The sequence below is a fragment of the Podarcis raffonei genome, chromosome 2, assembly GCF_027172205.1.
Source record: "Podarcis raffonei isolate rPodRaf1 chromosome 2, rPodRaf1.pri, whole genome shotgun sequence".
Classification (NCBI taxonomy): Eukaryota; Metazoa; Chordata; class Lepidosauria; order Squamata; family Lacertidae; genus Podarcis; species Podarcis raffonei.
Window position 1 is genome coordinate 92,217,001 of NC_070603.1, and position 17,819 is coordinate 92,234,819.

The 17,819-nt window shown below is 42.7% G+C and overlaps 1 protein-coding gene across 1 annotated transcript in view; it reads right to left on the bottom strand.

The window, feature by feature from the left end:
• Positions 1-7,052: 7,052 nt before the first annotated feature.
• Positions 7,053-17,819, bottom strand: part of ARL8B (ADP ribosylation factor like GTPase 8B) — a 29,125-nt gene continuing 18,358 nt past the window's right edge. The window contains 6 exon segments of the mRNA XM_053378127.1: positions 7,053-9,337; positions 10,551-10,621; positions 10,839-10,906; positions 11,790-11,883; positions 13,097-13,170; positions 14,891-14,971. Coding sequence (XP_053234102.1) covers positions 9,288-9,337; positions 10,551-10,621; positions 10,839-10,906; positions 11,790-11,883; positions 13,097-13,170; positions 14,891-14,971 — 438 coding nt within the window. The 3' untranslated portion in view covers positions 7,053-9,287.

Genomic DNA, 17,819 nt, shown 5'->3' on the forward strand with positions numbered 1-17,819 from the left:
AGGGGGGAAGCGCGCGGCCTCCCCGCCCCTCAGACTCCTCCTCCTCCTTCCCACGTATCCTTGGCAGAAACAATAACACGTCTCCTTTAAGGGCCGACGGGTGTGAAGAGGCGCGAGAGGGGGGTGTTGCCGAGATGGGGAGGAGGAGGAGGATTGTGACAGGGCCGTGTCCGAGTCACCGTTGCCGCCGTCATCACGCGGAGACGGCGGCGCAGCGTTTCACGCCAGTCCCCGCCCACATAAGGTTTCTTTCCGAGAAGCGGTCGAAGGAAGATGATGACAACAACAACGCCAGCCTTGGAACTGACGTGGCGAGCCACGATTTCACCCAGCCGAAGCGGTTAGCCAATCAGAGGGCCGGGAGTGTTGCCCTTGGGTGCACTCGGCGCGGCCTTCCTGGTGACGAGCGTGAAGGGAAGCGCTGCCGCCGCTAGAGGGAGTGCTTGCGTTTTACCTAAGTTTGTACAGCTGCTGTAAACAAGGGACTGTTGAAACGTGTTGTTTTTCCCCACCTCCCCCTTTTGAATTGTGTTTGGTAAAGAGCTGAATACCTTTTATTCCTCCCACCTGTTTGATTGCTTCACGCACTGGGGTTTGAATCACGCCCCTAACCCCAGTTATGATGCTGGGATAACAAGTTGTTTTGTTTGTTAATTTGACAGCTGGTGGAAGTGATTTCATAAAACCACAGAATTGCGGAGTTGGAAGGCAGTTCCAAGGGTCATATAGTCCAGCCCCCTGCAATGTGGGAATCCCAACTAAATCATACACGACCGATTTACAGACTGCCTTCCAATTTGGGGATGTGGCACCTGCTTCTCTTGTCCCTTTTCGAGAGAAGGTGTGGCAGCTTTTTGCTGGTTTGGAAGGGGGCAGGTCGCACCATTTAAAAATCTCTATAAAACCTGATTTTTTTATTTAAAATTTGTTTAAAAATATGTGGACTCTACAACTTCAATAGCTTTTTAAAAGATAAGACCAAAAAAAAGTGGTTGGGAGCAAAATTAGCACGTGGAGGGTTTTTTCATCAACTTTCAAAATTGTGTTGAAACGCTTTCATAAGAGTGGTACTACTGCAAAAAAAATTAAAATGGAAACGAAAGGATTTCTTAGCACAAAGTACAAGATAGATTTTAAAAATTAAGACGCTAATAAAATGGCAAAGGCTGCCAAGTATAGATGCTTGTTGATAGTCTCGCGTGACCAGTAGGTCACTGCACACATTGAAACCATAAAGGGTAAAGGGACCCCTGACCATTAGGTCCAGTCGTGACCGACTCTGGGGTTGCGGCGCTCATCTCGCTTTATTGGCCGAGGGAGCCGGCGTACAGCTTCCGGGTCATGTGGGCAGCATGACTAAACCGCTTCTGGTGAATCAGAGCAATGCACAGAAACGCCATTTACCTTCCCGCTGGAGCGGTACCTATTTATCTACTTGCACTGCCGTGCTTTCGAGCTGCTAGGTTGGCAGGAGCATTGAAACCATACCTCTTTAAAAAGACAGGAAAGTATTGCTAAGGCTACCTACACCTGTGGAACGTGAGCTTTTATCTTCACCCTACACCCCTGGGGGCGGGAGCAGTGATTGAAGCAGGTTACTGTTTATGTCATTTAAATGCTTGTAAAGAGAGGGAACCAAGTGTGGCAATTCCAGAGTAAACCCTGCAATTTTGCATCCGCATGGAGGAAATAATGTGACAGAATCTAGTGTAAACAGCTGAACACATGCAACCATCTGTGTAGAGCAGCAAAAAAGAGGCTCCGTAAGGTAAGATGTGCAAAGTGGGGGGTTGATGCTGTGAGGATGCAAGAAAGGTAAGTTGCTTAAACTTTTCAAAAAGGATTTTTAAGTTTAGTATTTTATTTTGCTTTTGGGAGACCTCCTTTTGTGAGATACCCACTACTCCATTTGTGTGTAGCAGTAACTCACCACAGCAATACCATTTCACTTTGTAGTTAGGTGACGCATTTCATGTATCAGACAAAGCAGAATCTGGCCATGAAAGCTTACAACACATCACATTTTAAAAGTCTTTTAAGGTACCAAACCATTTTTTTTAACCACACGGATAAAATTTCAAACTGCTTCTACATGGACAAAAGCACCTTCTGTGTAGATATATCGGAGACAAAATTTGACTATGGCTGTGATCCTAACCATGTCTACTCAGATGTACGTACCATGGTAAGTGGGGTTAGATTACAGTCGTAGTGGGCAGTATCGCAAATGATCAGTAAACATACCCTTTGTTGTATAACAATTTTCTGAAGTATAAGACTACCTATAGGATCAATTTTCATCTTTAGTGTCCACCCATAGCAAGCCAAAGCCACAGGAAATGCACAAATAATATAAGGTTTTACACAGCCCGTTTGCTATTTAGCTCTACCCTATCCTTCCCTGAGTTGCTTTCTAAAGGTTAATGTGCTATTACCTACACTGTGGGGGTAATGAGTCATTGAGCAGCAGGGACCAACCTCGCAAGGATTCTCTGTCTCTCTCATTTTGTTTGAACACGTAAGTGCTGGTTTGTATTGAAAATGAAACTTACTATGGTGGAACATAAATCACACTGATGGATCAAACCATTTTCTTGCAACATAGGGCTTGTCTACATTTGAGCGTTATTTCACTATTAATTAGACCAGACTAGTTCACACCAACACATATTTGATTTTGTATATGAGAGCAACCTCAGACCACCATGCCAGTAGGCTTCTCTCTTGTGTCTGCCCCAGCCTTCAGCCTTTCAACCTTGTTGATTCTGTTATTCCAGATGCTGCATGCAGAACTTATTTTTTAAAAATAAAAATCTCTGCCCCCAAAATGTGCAAAACTAGAGTGAGGCAGTTGTAAATTTGCTTGTTTGCTGTTCTGGTTTTGTGCAAATCTGAGGGATCTAAACAATTTATATCTAAATATCTTAAAGCCCTTAAATTCGCAGCACACTTAAAAGAAAATTTTAGTGTAGATTGCTTGTGCAGTTTTTATTTTTATTTTGTGCAAATCTCAAGGATCAAGGGGGGGACACAATTATTCCATTCAGGAGTACACCAAATGTAGTTACAAGCACAGCTGAAGAAGAAACTGAAGCATTCAAGAAGTAGCAAACATGGAAAGGGGAGTAGCAGAGGGACAATTGATCCACCAACTAGAAACACCAAAACAAATTTGGAACTCCAAGGGGAAGTGGTTTTAAGGATTAAGTGGGTTACTGTAAATTACTTTATTAGTAAAACACAGGCCCTCCCCACATTCAGTCCTCAACATATATTTGAGGGAATGTGACCCTCAAGAGGAAAGAGGATGTCTACCTCTAATTGTTATGTGAAATGGGAACCATGTTGCAGATTGGTATTAGAGTTCGTTCCTACCTCTAAAAATATAAATATTAAGCAGGCACCCTCACTATATACTGTTTTAGATGCCTTTAAAAAATTCATTTCAAGATTTTTCAAGTGCATAATACTCATTTCTCATAGTGACCCAAAGTAACCAATTAAGAACATCAAATAAAAATCTAAAAATGTATAGCAATACAGATAAAAGATAGGACTCCTGGAACCACTAAGAGAGGCCACAGTGCCACCCTTCAAATTTAAGGCCCAAAGTTCATGTAAAAAGAAGTGTCACTGCCTGGTGGCTGAAAAATTCACAAAGAGGGTGTCAGGCATGCCTCCCCGATGAGAGCATTCCACAGGCCACTATCAAAAGGGCCTCCAAAGTTCCTATTGAGATGGCACATGAAGAAGGGCCTCAGATTCCTAGAACTGTAGAGTTGGAAGGGACCCTGAGGATCATCTAGTCCAACCGCCTTAAAGCGGCAGAGCAAGCCAATCGGGCGCCTGGGGCGGCGCAGGTGCCGTGCGCCCGGGGGGGGGGCAGCCAGGGGACGAAGCTCTGAGGAGTCTGCCTGCCTCCTCCCACTCAGCCGCCCCACAGCGGAGGGAGAGGCAGCTGGTGGACCGTTTGGGGCAGCACAAAGCCTGCGGGCACCCAAGCCACCGCGTCACTCCCAGGAGATGCATGGTTTGGGCATGCTGCATGCCCCGCAGTGAGTGCTGTCCGCCATTTTGTCACACACACACTCCTCAGTGATGACACCTGGGGCAGCCCGCCCCCACCGTACTACCCTTCGCCTTCCTCTGCCCCTGCCCCCTTACAATGCAGGAATATGCAGCTATCCCATATGGGGATCAAACCTGCAACTGTAGTGTTATCAGCACCATGCACAGTTAGCTCAGTTACTACCATCAAGCTCAGTTAGAAAGATGATCACATGGTCCAGATTGGTTCATAAGGTAAGACACAGCCCCCAGGGTCCTGAGTCACATGAGCTTTTAAAGGTAAAAAAAATAACCCAGCACTTTTGAGTCCAGAAGCTAATTTGTAGCCCTGGTCAGCAATCTGGTTGCTGAATTCTACACCAGCTGCAGCTTAGCTATGGATCCTTGTTTTTAATATTTTTAGACTTCAGCTATTATAGCAGTAATTGTTTTATTTTAATTTCAGAATAGGGTTTTTTTTTGATGAAGCAGTTTCCATTGTTTTTCTGAGGTAAGGAAGTTGGAAGGCTACAACAGGAGTCATTCTCTATGTGCTAGTTTTCTTTTGGTAATCCTTCTAAAGGACATTGCAGAAGGCATCTAAATAGGCATGAAATCTTATGTTTACAAAAGGCTAAGCAGATTGGCGGAGAAATGCCAGCATCTGCTGCTGCCAAAATTCATATATAAACCATCATTGTTCCACAAATGACTCAATTTTCTCTTTTCTCACAATTTGAAGCCAGTTTTCACATTTATATGTAGCTTAAGGTAAAGGGTATATGCAGCTTAATTGGCCTTTAAAAAAAACAAAAACCATGGAGATTTAGGGAAGTTGGGGAGGGGGAGATACAGACAGATAAAAATGTGTTTGTTTACAAGCACTAGACGCAACCATTCCAAAAGCAGTTTGTGGTTTCTTGAAATGCCAGTCAGGAAGACGGTTTTACTGCCTCTCCATCCACCATCCCTAATTTAATTATCTTGTGAGAGCTGCAAAAAAAGGGGGAGAGGGAGTCATAACGCATCACATGCCACTTTCCCTCTTTACTGGCCCTGTATCTTTTTCCCCACCACACCCTCACTGCACAGAAGCAATCAATTTGACAGCCATCAGCATAGTAGAGGCATGAGGAACCTATGTTGGAATCTTGTTGGGCCCCAGCTAGCATAGCCCATGCTCAAGGGTGGGGTGGGGATTCTAGTCCAGACATTTGAGGGGGCACAGACAGGTTCCCCATCCCTGATACAACGCTTAAAGACCTGTGCTTCTGCAAGCTGCTACAAGCCACACAGGGCCTGTTGTTCCACCTTCATTGCTATTTCAAACACACTAGTGCAGGCATAGGCAAACACCGGCCCTCCAGATGTTTGGGACTACAATTCCCATCATCCCTGACCACTGGTCCTGTTAGCTAGGGATGATGGGAACTGTAGCCCCATAGGTCTGGAGGGCTGGAGTTTGCCTATGCCTGCACTAGTGGAAGCTGTACAAGGCAAATGTACAACTGCGCTCATCTTTCTGTGATACATCTTCAGGAGTTTGTGGTTTAGCACCAAATTTGAAATGACAATTGAGAAGTAAAATTCCTCAAGTGTAAGGGGTTAACCTCTTTACCTTTCCTCACTACTTCAAAACTGTTCTCACATTGAGCTAGGAACTTTATCACTCTTTGCCCACTGTAATTTTACAACTTTCAACAAACGCTGAAAATGCACCTTTTAACTCTGGCCTTTGGCACCAGAGGTGTGTGTTTTTAGTAACCAATTTGCTTTAAGTGTTTTTAATTTTCAATTGTGGTAACCCGCCCTTGGACCTGCCACTGAAAGAGAAGTTGCAACTTTACTGCTAATAATCATACCACCAATAATCCAATTCTTGCAGTGGTTGCAGAATTTTAGCAGGGTTATTAACCTTTAACAGCTCATTGTCTCCCATCATGCAGTAATGTCATATTTTCTGTTGTGCTTGCCTCATCCAAGATCCCAGAAAGTTTCATCTTTTCCCATGCCCCTGAGGAACATTTAGCTCCATAGCCCAGGCAGCAAAGGTATTTATACCTTTTCCCCCATCCAAAAGCCTGGGAAGTTCAAGTATACTTGAATGAAACATCACCAGGCATAATTGTTCTTAGCCTTATTAGAAGCAAAGCATATACTGAAGATATTGTGGTGTGGGCATCTCTGCATTTGTCCTAGGCCAGCTGTGTTCTAATCTACATTAAGAGAGGGTTGTGGAACCCATTTGCTGCCATTCCCACCAGCATAGCCAATGGGTCCAGGAATTATGGGTTTTCATCCAAGAAGCGCTGTAGGTCCACAGGTTCCTGAACACAGTTTTAAGGCATAGCTAAAGGTAAAGGGACCCTTGACCATTAGGTCCAGTCGCGGATGACTCTGGGGTTGCAATGCTCATCTCAACTTTATTGGCTGAGGGAGCCAGCATATAGCTTCCGGGTAGTGTGGCCAGCATGACTAAGCCGCTTCTGGCGAACCAGAGCAGTGCACAGAAATGCCGTTTACCTTCCCACTTGCACTTGCACTTTGACGTGCTTTTGAACTGTTGGCAGGAGCAGGGACCGGGCAACGGGAGCTCACCCCGTCACAAGGATTCGAACCGCCGACCTTCTGTTCGGCAAACCCTAGGCTCTGTGGTTTAACCTACAGCGCCACCCGCGTCCCAGGGCATAGCTAGGTAAAGTACATTTTGTAAAAAGAAAAAGGGGGTGTATTAGGGAAATGGTACAGGAATACAAATTTCTACATTATGAACAGGAAGGACACCTGCATGAGACTGGACTGGATATTTCACACACTAGGTTTTGAGGCTTCACTCGCTGTGGAGAGTGCAGTTGCCCACAGTCTCAAGGACTTGGAACATATGCAAGTTTCCATAAGCACAGAAACAGTGAGAGTCTCTAATGTTCGAATAAGAATACAGGCTTACTCCAGCTCTATTTCGGTCACATTGACCCTTTTAAGGTCCAATTACATACATGCCAGCATAACCCTGAAAACATAAGTTTATTGGTTAAAGCTAAACAGCAGTAAAACAAAATGCCATCCACCTAAATAAAAAAATTCACATATTTACAAAGTTTGGTAAATGTATAAGTTCTTCACATGCCGAGATTAATGCACAGATTAAAAAGTTGATAGTGGTTTTTGATGTCGAAATGCTGAAAGCTGTGAAGTATGCACAAAAAAAGAACCCACACTGAATTCAGCAGCAGGCCAGTTTCTTTAACAGTAATTTGATTCTCAGAAGAAGAAGAAAAGTTGACACATTCTAGTTCAGCTTCCTTATTTTTAGGCACAAGCAGAGTTTCTCTAGTTAAGTGTAGCAGTCTGTAGTCAACTACAATAGCAAGTGATTGACCTCGTCTCTACAGCACCAACAATACAGGATTTATAGAAGCATATATGAAGTTAAAAATGCAAAAAAGCTCAATTTGCTAATGGAAGCAATAGCTGTGCCTGTGCAACAGTGCAGCAAGTTTGTATGGGAACAGTAAGGCCATGGCAGTATAAAGCAAAACTGGCTGTTGTGGGGCACATTTGTGTGTTAAGTCAACTTGGTCCAATTGCTGTTGCAAAGCTGCTGTAACTTTTTAATGAGTCTTCATACATTCTGCCTGTAATGCACACATATTTGGCTATTGCGGCTAATGTATGATCCCATGTTACTTTTCCCCCAGACCACCTGATAGCACTGTGGAGTCTTTTACAAACTCCATGTGATACTGTAAAGGCATGGCCTGTGGCCTTTTGGCATAGAGCCTTTGAAAGTAAGTAACACAGGAATGCCAGTAGAAGATGAGAAGAGTTTTGCCATACATGCAGATTAGCAAAGGCATACTATACCATGGCTGATCACAGTACTTGGGGGGTTCCAGTATGAAATATGTCCTTTGAGAAACCATTTTGTCCTTGAAAGACATACTATGAACGTGCCCTTAAATGTACCAAACCTGTGTTAACATGGACTCTGAAAAGTGCAACATCCAAGTACATGCAGGTGCTGCTTAAAAAAACAAACGAAACAATGGGGGCAACACAAGCAGGTGTACCATATATTTGTATGCATACAGTGGGCTACATCGACATTGTATGAAGAAAACCAGCCTTAACAAGTCTGTCCCTTTAAATATTGACATTGCCAAGAAGGTAAAGCTACAAAAGTAGTGTTACAGTTTGATTCATACACCTCTATGCTGTGTAGAAGCTAACCAAGAAACAGGATCAGTTCATTGATTCTCTTGTGCTTCAAGACACCATTCAACATTTCTTAGCCTGTGGACTTTTACACATGATTACACACCGAGAAAGCAGGCAAATCTAGAGTTGTCACAATAGCCTAGGCATTTCCTAGCACCAAGTGCAACGGTGCTCAATTATTCCATTAAGAGGACAAGCCAGATAACGATACAATTATTTTGTGCTGGGAGTCTGACACCATCAGGGTGCCATGCAGACTTTGCAAAGCATTTCGAGGAACAAGGTGTGATTGTTCCGTCTCGTCCGAGGTTCCCAGGTTCGTTTGACTTGCTTGTGTGTTTAAACACTTGAAAGCTCTATTTCAAAAGTACTCTATTCCCCTTAAGAATTTCAGCATATAAAGTCATTAGCAATGGCCTGCACAGATACAAAAGTTGACAATTGGACATTTCATTCATTAGAATGAAGGAAGTTTTGAGAAACTCAAGGTAATTTAGTGATTTAATACCTAGTGCCTGGCACTTTCCATTGCAAACCATTTTACAATACATATCACATGCATCTGAGAGAGAAAAAAGTTAGTATCCCATTTAAACAGTGTTTGAAAAGCTTTATAAGCACAATAAAGTGGTGCTAGAATCCTTGCGCTGCCCTGTGTCAGCATCTTCAACGAGTCACTAAATATAAGAATTAAATAAGTTTGTTGACAATCAAATATAAAAACCTGGCTCAGGAAGACCAGAGCAGAAACACACTGATTTAATGATAGCCTTTGAGAGGGGAGAAGCACCCACTGCCACTGCTTAGATGAACTAAGAAAAAACATTTGCACGACTCATGACAACTCTAGCCAATTTTTATGACAGAAGTAGGAATATAAGTCTTCAGCAGTGCACATGGAGGCATGAACTGTGAAAAAAGGCAATTCCTTGGATACAGGAGGACTATCCTGAATAACATTTCATCATGGAAGGAGCAGACAAATCAGACTATGGCCAACTGGGGGTGTTATCGGTGATATTTCAGCTTCTTCTGGACTTTGAATGCTGAATAAGCCACTGAAGTGTGATATCTAGAAGAAAAAGAAACAGTTGTCATTTATCTTAGATATTCTACTTCCTGCAGTTGAACATCCAATCTAAAAAGGAGATTACACTTATCTACACACATATATATATTCAAAAGGGTTAGACTAGGGTATACATGTAAGTAATAATTTCCTTTTCCGGATTTGGGTGTGGGGAGGCCATAGGAAAATAGCAGGCAGGTGTTCCATTAATGATCCATTTACAGAAATACCTCATAGGGCTGCGAAGCTCCAGGACCCAGGCATCTTGGCAAAAGTTTTTTGGATAGGTTTCGGGGCAAACTATTACTACCTGTTCTTTCAAAAAGTGCTAAATAATAGGCAGGCAACATTTGGCACCAAAGTCACATTAAGAAAGGGAAACCTAATTAGGACAGAGGTGGATACTTAAGAAATGAGCATGTACACTATGCTCTGCACAGCAATAAGTTTAGCTATATAAATGCTGTGTACATACACACACCTGTTAAGTCACACAATCATGAAGAACATTGTAGGCACAGTCTATGCTATATATTCAGTCAGTTATAGACCTATAAACAACAAACTAAATGAAATTCTACAAAGGCCAGTGCTTGGAATGAACTAGTTTGGTTTAATGAAGTCCACTGAATTAGTTCAAAAATCTCTGAACTACACCTGAAAGTTGTTCCCATAATCACCAGACTGAATGTGAATTAATTTTTTGGGAAGTGCAGCTTTGAACTGATTCTAGTTCATCTTCAAGTTTCTTTTCTTACACGTGCTTCTTGACTCTTTCTTTGGGCCTTTAAGCTTGAAGATCATAATTGTTGGGGAAAGCTAGTCACATTGTTTTTTCCTTGTCTTTATACGTAGTTTTCCAATTACCCAGGTACCACCATAGACTAATTCCACTGCTCTGAGCGGAAGACAGAAGCATTTGCAGCACACTGTCAGGGTATTCAATGAAAGACACCTTATAGAGATTAAACTCCGAGTTCCCATATTTTAGCTCAGAAGTGTGGCCTGCCAGTTTCACTTTTATGAAACCATATGTTTGGTCTATCTAGTCTCACAGTCAGTTAATTACACAGTTCTGAATTTATAAAAAATGCTAGTATATGTGTTGGCATGAACTGCTAAATGTCTGAAAGGATGCATGCAGTTTTGCAAGAACAGCCTTTATGAATCCAATTTGTGCACCCAGTGGAAGTTAGCACCTATGCATTTTAATCACCTATATTGTCCTTTTCTTTGCAGGAAATGGAGTAGCAGCAGATTTCTCTGTCTTGAATAGCAGCCAGGTTCCTGGAAGAGAAGCAGCACAGGAACACATTAGTGATAATCCCTAATTGTAATTAATAGGAATATTTCTAAGGTAAGTCATCTTACCACTATTCCTAAGAATCACATTACAATATGAAACTAGTCTCTTAGACAACACCTCTCTTACCATACCAAGTTTAATTTTGAACACAGCAAGTCAGCACAGAGCATCTTATCATATAATTGCTTAGTCACTTACATTTTTTCAATAAGTTGCTTCTCATCCAAAGCATTGGGAAGGTCTCTTTTGTTTCCAAGTACTAGAACCTGAAAAGAGAAGGTATTGTATTTATTTGTACCCCATCTTCTTGTGAAGGCAGCTTACATTCTGTTTAAAACAAGATACTTACTTGCCCAATTTCGTGTAAACCAGAGCATAGAGGGAATAAATCGGTAGTGTGAAAGAACCAAAGTTTCAGGTTCTAGGCAGTTAAGCCTCAACAAGCTCAGGCTTTTATCTATTTGTAGACGTAGTTTGAATTCAAACCAAACCTATGAAGAGACTTCAAAGGGACCCCACACTCTGGCGCCACTGGTCGTCCCATCAGATGCAGCACAGAAACTGCATGCAGAGGCAGTAAAGGAGCCAGATGTGAGCACACCAAGCAGGAAGCAAAACCAGAGGGCTTGCTTCCATAGCACCCTAGTCAGATGTGGTAAGTTTAGGTATATAGTGGGCTCCTTCAGTTAGCAGCGTTCGCTAACTAAAACATTTTGAACACAGATTGTCAAAACCAACCCTCTTAGCAAGTTATTTTTAAGACTTTTCACATTAACAGCTTCCACTCTGGGAAACATTTGAATAGTCTTCATGTTTTGGCTACATTGCTGTAGTGTATTAGTTCTATGGAAACTTCCAGACAAGGATTAATACAAGAGGGATGGAGCTCCCAGAAAGGGCTGGGAGAGACTCCTGCCTAAACTCTGGAGAGCCACTGTCGGTCATTATAGATAACCAGGAGCTAGATGGACCAATGGTCTGATTCAGTAGAAGGTCAAAAGCATGCTTAAGAACATGGAACAGATGGAGCTGCAGAAGCTGAACACAAGTGGAGTTTGACTGATTTGTGCACAAGGTAGAATTCCTTTCAAAACAAGTTAAAACCTTAAAAGTTTGTATGGGATGACGGACCAGATGTTTACAACTTACAGGGATTCCTTGTAGCTGTGGTTTGTCTAATAGATTGTGCAGCTCATTTCTAGAGGCTTCTATTTTTTCACGATCCGCAGCATCCACCATATACCTGTTAAAGGAGTTCAGTAAGTGACCACTAGGTTTATGCAATATAAAATATTTGTGCAAGGCAATCCTACCTAAGCCAAAGTAACTCTAGCAAAATTGCTAGAGGTTATAAAATAGCTCACCAGTAATGGGTCAGTGCTGAGGACATATGCAACCTAGTAAAGCCATAGATATTAACCTTAACAGTAGCTGCTGCAGTAGGCAACTAGGTAGATTAGAGACTGTGCTGCAGTGTGAACTAGATTGTGTTAGAGTATGATCTAATGTTTGCAGTTTGCTGGTATCATGCTGGGAATCCCTGTGAGGGATTAAAGAACAATCAAGTGGATTCACAGGAAGTAGATATGCAAGTCTGATTTGCTAGAGAGACTGATAACTCTTTTGGGATCAGAGCATTCACTCGACTAGACATTCTCCTCTGCACTGTATGTTAAGAACATGCTTTTCCTTTTTTTATATAAATTGTGGTTTCAATGTTTTACTTTTATGCATTGGATGTTGCCTTGGAAGTCCAGTTAAAAGGTTTTTGTTCAATTGCTTACAATAAATATAAGAAGAAGAAGAAGAAGAAGAGTTTGGTTTTGATATCCCACTTTATCACTACCCGAAGGAGTCTCAAAGTGGCTAACATTCTCCTTTCCCTTCCTCCCCCACAACAAACACTCTGTGAGGTGAGTGGGGCTGAGAGACTTCACAGAAGTGTGATTAGCCCAAGGTCACCCAGCAGCTGCATGTGGAGGAGCGGAGACGCGAACCCGGTTCCCCAGATTACGAGTCTACCGCTCTTAACCACTACACCACACTGGCTCTCATATAAACTAATTGTCAAGCTTTCATTGACAAGCCATGGTATTGAGAAACTTCATTTTGAACAGCATCCACCATTTTTAGGGTATAGGATCCCAGGTTTTTATAGAAGTACTGTGTACCTATACAACACAGTCATTTTTTAAAAATGACATACTTTTGTAGTGCTCTGAAAAGCACTTTCAACTCATTGTAATACATAATAATAGCAATGCTACCAAGCGGTTAATGCATTTCCTTAGACAGTGAAATTTAACAGAGTTCAAATGAAAGAAAACCCAAGCTTGCACCATTTGCAAGCACATAGCTAAACAGTAGCAGTAGAGTAACACACCTGAAGAACTACCGGTAGGTACAACACAACAAATGCAGCCACAACCAAGTAATCACAAGATTTATATACTTACACAATAGCATTTACTCCTCTGCAGTAGCGTTCCCACATACTTCGGAATCGTGGCTGTCCTCCTATATCCCAGATCTTTTTTAAGAGACAAAATGGAGAATTATGTCTGGAGGCTGAATACAAAATTGCAACGACTAAACTCAATGTTATACAAGTCATAAAGGAAGCTATGTGGACCAAAAAACTGAAAGCATTTTGTCAGCCAGGAGGAGCAACAAGGAGGTTTTCCACGAATATTGTTTTTACTGCAACATGAAATTTGTTGTGGGAGATGCTTACATCTGTAGAACAAATGACCCAAGTAACACAAATAGAGGACTAATCCCTAATCACAGTTACAGTGACAAAACCTGATACAGGCAGCGACCTTTTTGAGTGTGTTCAAGTGATGCGCAACCACCTACGCAGGTTTGTTTTGGACCTGGAGGCAGAAAGGGGTGGGCTTATGCTGGCTCTATCAACGCATGGGACAACCAGGAACGCAACCCCCACGCAAACAGGGGGTTACCTGCATATGCAATCAACACTCCTCCTATGCAGCATGAACAGCAGCAGCCGGTTTCAATGCTCTTTCTCTTTGTGGGCAGTTTGAAAGAGGTACAGCAGAGCTCCAAACCTTGCCACTCTGCTTTCCACCAAAATGTCCACTGATATGCTGAAAAGCTGCCCCACCTGCCCATGAACCCTTAAGCATGCATCTTGCAGGCCCCACCTTAAGGAACAACTGGATTGATGGGGGTTGTGCATTTTCCCATTAACACTTTCCCAATAATTGCATGTCAGGGCAGCCAGGTCCTATTAAACACAGAAGTAAGACTGCACACTTAATCAGCCAAGTTGCAGTAACCCATTGCCTGATTTCCTCTAACTACCCTAAAATGCATATAATCCTAAAAAAATAGCTATCCTTCAATACTAGATATGGGGAACCTATGGACCTCTGTATGTTGTTGACCACCACTGGCCATAGTGGCTGAGGCTGATAGGAGATGAGAGCCCTACACAATTATCTGGAGGGCTGCAAGTACTGCATCCCTGCTTTATGATGTAATAATGACAGCAGCATCGGGGGGGGGGTGTCAACCAAGCTTTGTGCCCTATGGCACAGTTGTGTCGGTAGCCTTTTAAAAGTTATCAATTGCTTACAGCCGACTATAGGAAGCTAGGATTCATATAAGGTAAAGGTAAAGGGACCCCTGACCATTAGGTCCAGTCGTGGCCGACTCTGGAGTTGTGGCACTCATCTCGCTTTATTGGCTGAGGGAGCTGGCGTACAGCTTCTGGGTCATGTGGGCAGCATGACTAAGCCGCTTCTGGAGAACCAGAGCAGCGCACGGAAACGCCGTTTACCTTCCCACTGGAGCGGTACCTATTTATCTACTTGCACTTTGACGTGCTTTCGAACTGCTAGGTTGGCAGGAGCAGGGACCGAGCAACAGGAGCTCACCCCGTTGCGGGGATTCGAACCGCCAACCTTCTGATCAACAAGTCCTAGGCTCTGTGGTTTAACCCACAGCGCCACCCACGTCCCAGGATTCATATAAAACAGCGTAAATAACTTGCAAGCTCGAAACAGCATCAAGTGTTGCACACCGTGACCCTCTATTACAAATTTTGAACCCAGCAGACAATATTAATAGGATGATGGGTACGAGAAGCAGTCAGGGAATGAATGGGTGGTAGAATGGAAAGGTTTTATGCCCCCCCCCAAGCTTGAACTGGTCTCCTTTCATCTGCTCCCTGAGAAGTGGTTAGCAGGACAATGTATTTGCCTTCATAAACTAGAAAAACATACCTTTATTGTGACATTACCCTTGGTAACTTTCCGCATGTTGAAGCCCACTGTAGGAATCATATCCTCACTGAACTGACCTGACTGAAGAGAGGAAAGAGCACAGTCATTAGTAGGGGGCCGGCAGAGGATCTCTCAGGCAGCTTAATTAGCTGTGCTAAACATGTGCCTACATGTTTTCCCACTGATGCAAGAATCATGGTTGCAGTGCCATAGAAAATTAATTATGTAGGAGAGCTCTAACCAATATTTCATGCTTCTTTCCAACATCCTTTTCAGAAGGAACAAGTTTGCAGTTGAGACAGTCAGTGAACAAAGATCACATGAGAGGCCATGAGCATCATCAACAGAGGGGAGGAAGGAAGGAGTAAGTCAGCATATGCTGAATCACATACAATGACCCCAAAGGGCCTCCAGATTTATGAAGAAGAGTTCTCAAGCTTCTTAGCATTACCTGCAAGTTAAGCATGCCACTCCCAAAAACAATTTTCCTGCAATCACATTAAGAAACTATTAGTCAACTTGGACAGAATGTCTCATCTTTTTCAAGCGGGTTATCTACCAGAAAAACAGTACTCTCAACTCCTTGGTGTGACAGGATAGTATCTGGAAGAACCTGAACAACGTATGCACATCATGGGAAGTTATACTAGCATCAAATTGCATAATTTCTAAGTATTAAACTTGAAAGACTACTCTGGGATGTGTCTGAGCCTGAAGAATCTGGGGAATATTTTTTCAAGGTAAGGTTTACTGTGCTGCAGATGGATTACTGCAGACCACGGCTGAGCAACAATGCTAGAGTAGGTTCAGATACCATGAGCTGTGTTTAACTCAACCCCAACACACACATAAAACTCACCTGCAATAGACTACTTAGGCAAAGCCCTGTATATATTACTCTCCCTTCAAGTTGCCTGCTCTTTTGAGACTAAAGAATACAAAGCAAGGCTATCACCAAGCTCTTTGGCCATGAGTCTGGTATAATATACAGGAAAGGCCTGATCCAGTCAGTGCATTTCAAGTCCAGTCTTGATGTTACACTTAACACATTATTTTGTAAAATTGTGACTGGTATGATTAGCTGCCACTCATCACTTCAGTTGTAGATTGTATGTTCTATATAGACAGACGTATTTAAAAGCCATTCTACAGTGAGGCAATGGGCCTTATCCCACATGAGGCCTCGGTAGCACCGCTAAAGCCATTTGTAAGTTTTTGCCCTTACCACTCAATGAACACTTGAAGTCCTGCACTGTGCTGTTTTAGAGCTTTCCCACCAATTTTATATTACTTACTGAAACACAGCTTGCTGTTTTTACAAACACATCAAAGTAGTGAAGATTATACTGTGATCACAATGCATTGAACATGTCCCTGTACCTTAAAAAAGCAAAGTAGATCCACACAAAGAGTTTGCATTGATTCAATCAATTTGCTGAACTACAAGCAAGTACTGTTTAATTGTTTTTAATTGATAAATGTTTTAACAACCCTCTGCTCTTGTGTGACTGGCTATGGATAAATACCTTGTTTTAATTCAATCCAAGTGCCAACACTTGGAGAGAGACACACATAGATTGTTTTCTTCAAGTGTATCTTAGCATACCATCACTAGGAAAGGAGAACATCAGATCTACGAAACACAAGGACGCATTGCAGGTTTCTTCACTTTCAAAGCCAATATTATTAAGCACAACCACAGAAAAGTAAATGTTAGGTAGGTGCCTGTTCTGCAGTCAAACCGCTCAGCTAGATACCTGCCACAAGTGAAACTGCATTGCACTAAACTTTCACATGGGGGGGGGGCAAATATCCAAGGTGAAAAGCAGAAGATAGACTTCAAGTGATCCATGTCACAAATGAACATGAGCACCACATGAAGACTACTGAGGGCCACCCTCAAGAACAGTGTGTGATGCTGCAAGGAGGACTACTGATGGAAATTATACTCCTCCCTATCATGCAAATGGAAGTATCTTCTGCTCACACTAGTGACCTTTTGATCAGCTGGCAGTATATTGTTGTATAAGCTTTAGCCAGTAGCTTTCACAAGAAAAGCCAGAAATGTTATGTTATCTTCACTGTCAAGCTCTAAACTAGGGGTAGGTATTGCCCACCATATGTTGTAGACTACACTACAATTCTAATCCTTACCATAGCTCATGTTGTATGGAACTGTAGTCCACAACATCTGGAGGGCACAACATTGCCTACTCCTACTCTAAAGTGTGTGTGTGTGTGCGTGCGTGCGCGCAAGACAGAATTACAGTGGTACCTCGGGTTACAAACTTAATTTGTTCCACAGGTCCATTCTTAACCCAAATCCATTCTTAACCTGAGGCGCACTTTCGCTAATGGGGCCTCCCGCTGCCACCGGCATGCAATTTCCATTCTCATCCTGGGGCAAAGTTTGTAACCCAAGGTACTACTTCCGGGTTAGTGGAGTTTGTAACCCAAAGTGTTTGTAACCCGAGGTACCAATGTACAGTGGTACCTCGGGTTAAGTACTTAATTCGTTCTGGAGGTCCGTTCTTAACCTGAAACTGTTCTTAACCTGAAGCACCACTTTAGCTAATGGGGCCTCCTGCTGCTGCTGCACTGCCGGAGCACGATTTCTGTTCTCATCCTGAAGCAAAGTTCTTAACCTGAAGCACTATTTCTGGGTTAGCGGAGTCTGTAACCTGAAGCATACGTAACCTGAAGCGTATGTAACCTGAGGTACCACTGCATTTCTTTCCCGACTACAACCCACTTGGCAGTGCACTTGCAAAATGTGTTCAGCTCAGGTGACCCTTTAAACAGGTGATCCATTAACCAGAAACCTCCTGTACTACAGGAGTGGAAAAAGCTTAAAGTTGGCAGGCAAAGCAGTGAAGTCCAATGTGATCCTACTTCAACTTATATATAGTGTCACCAAATAAAGCAATCC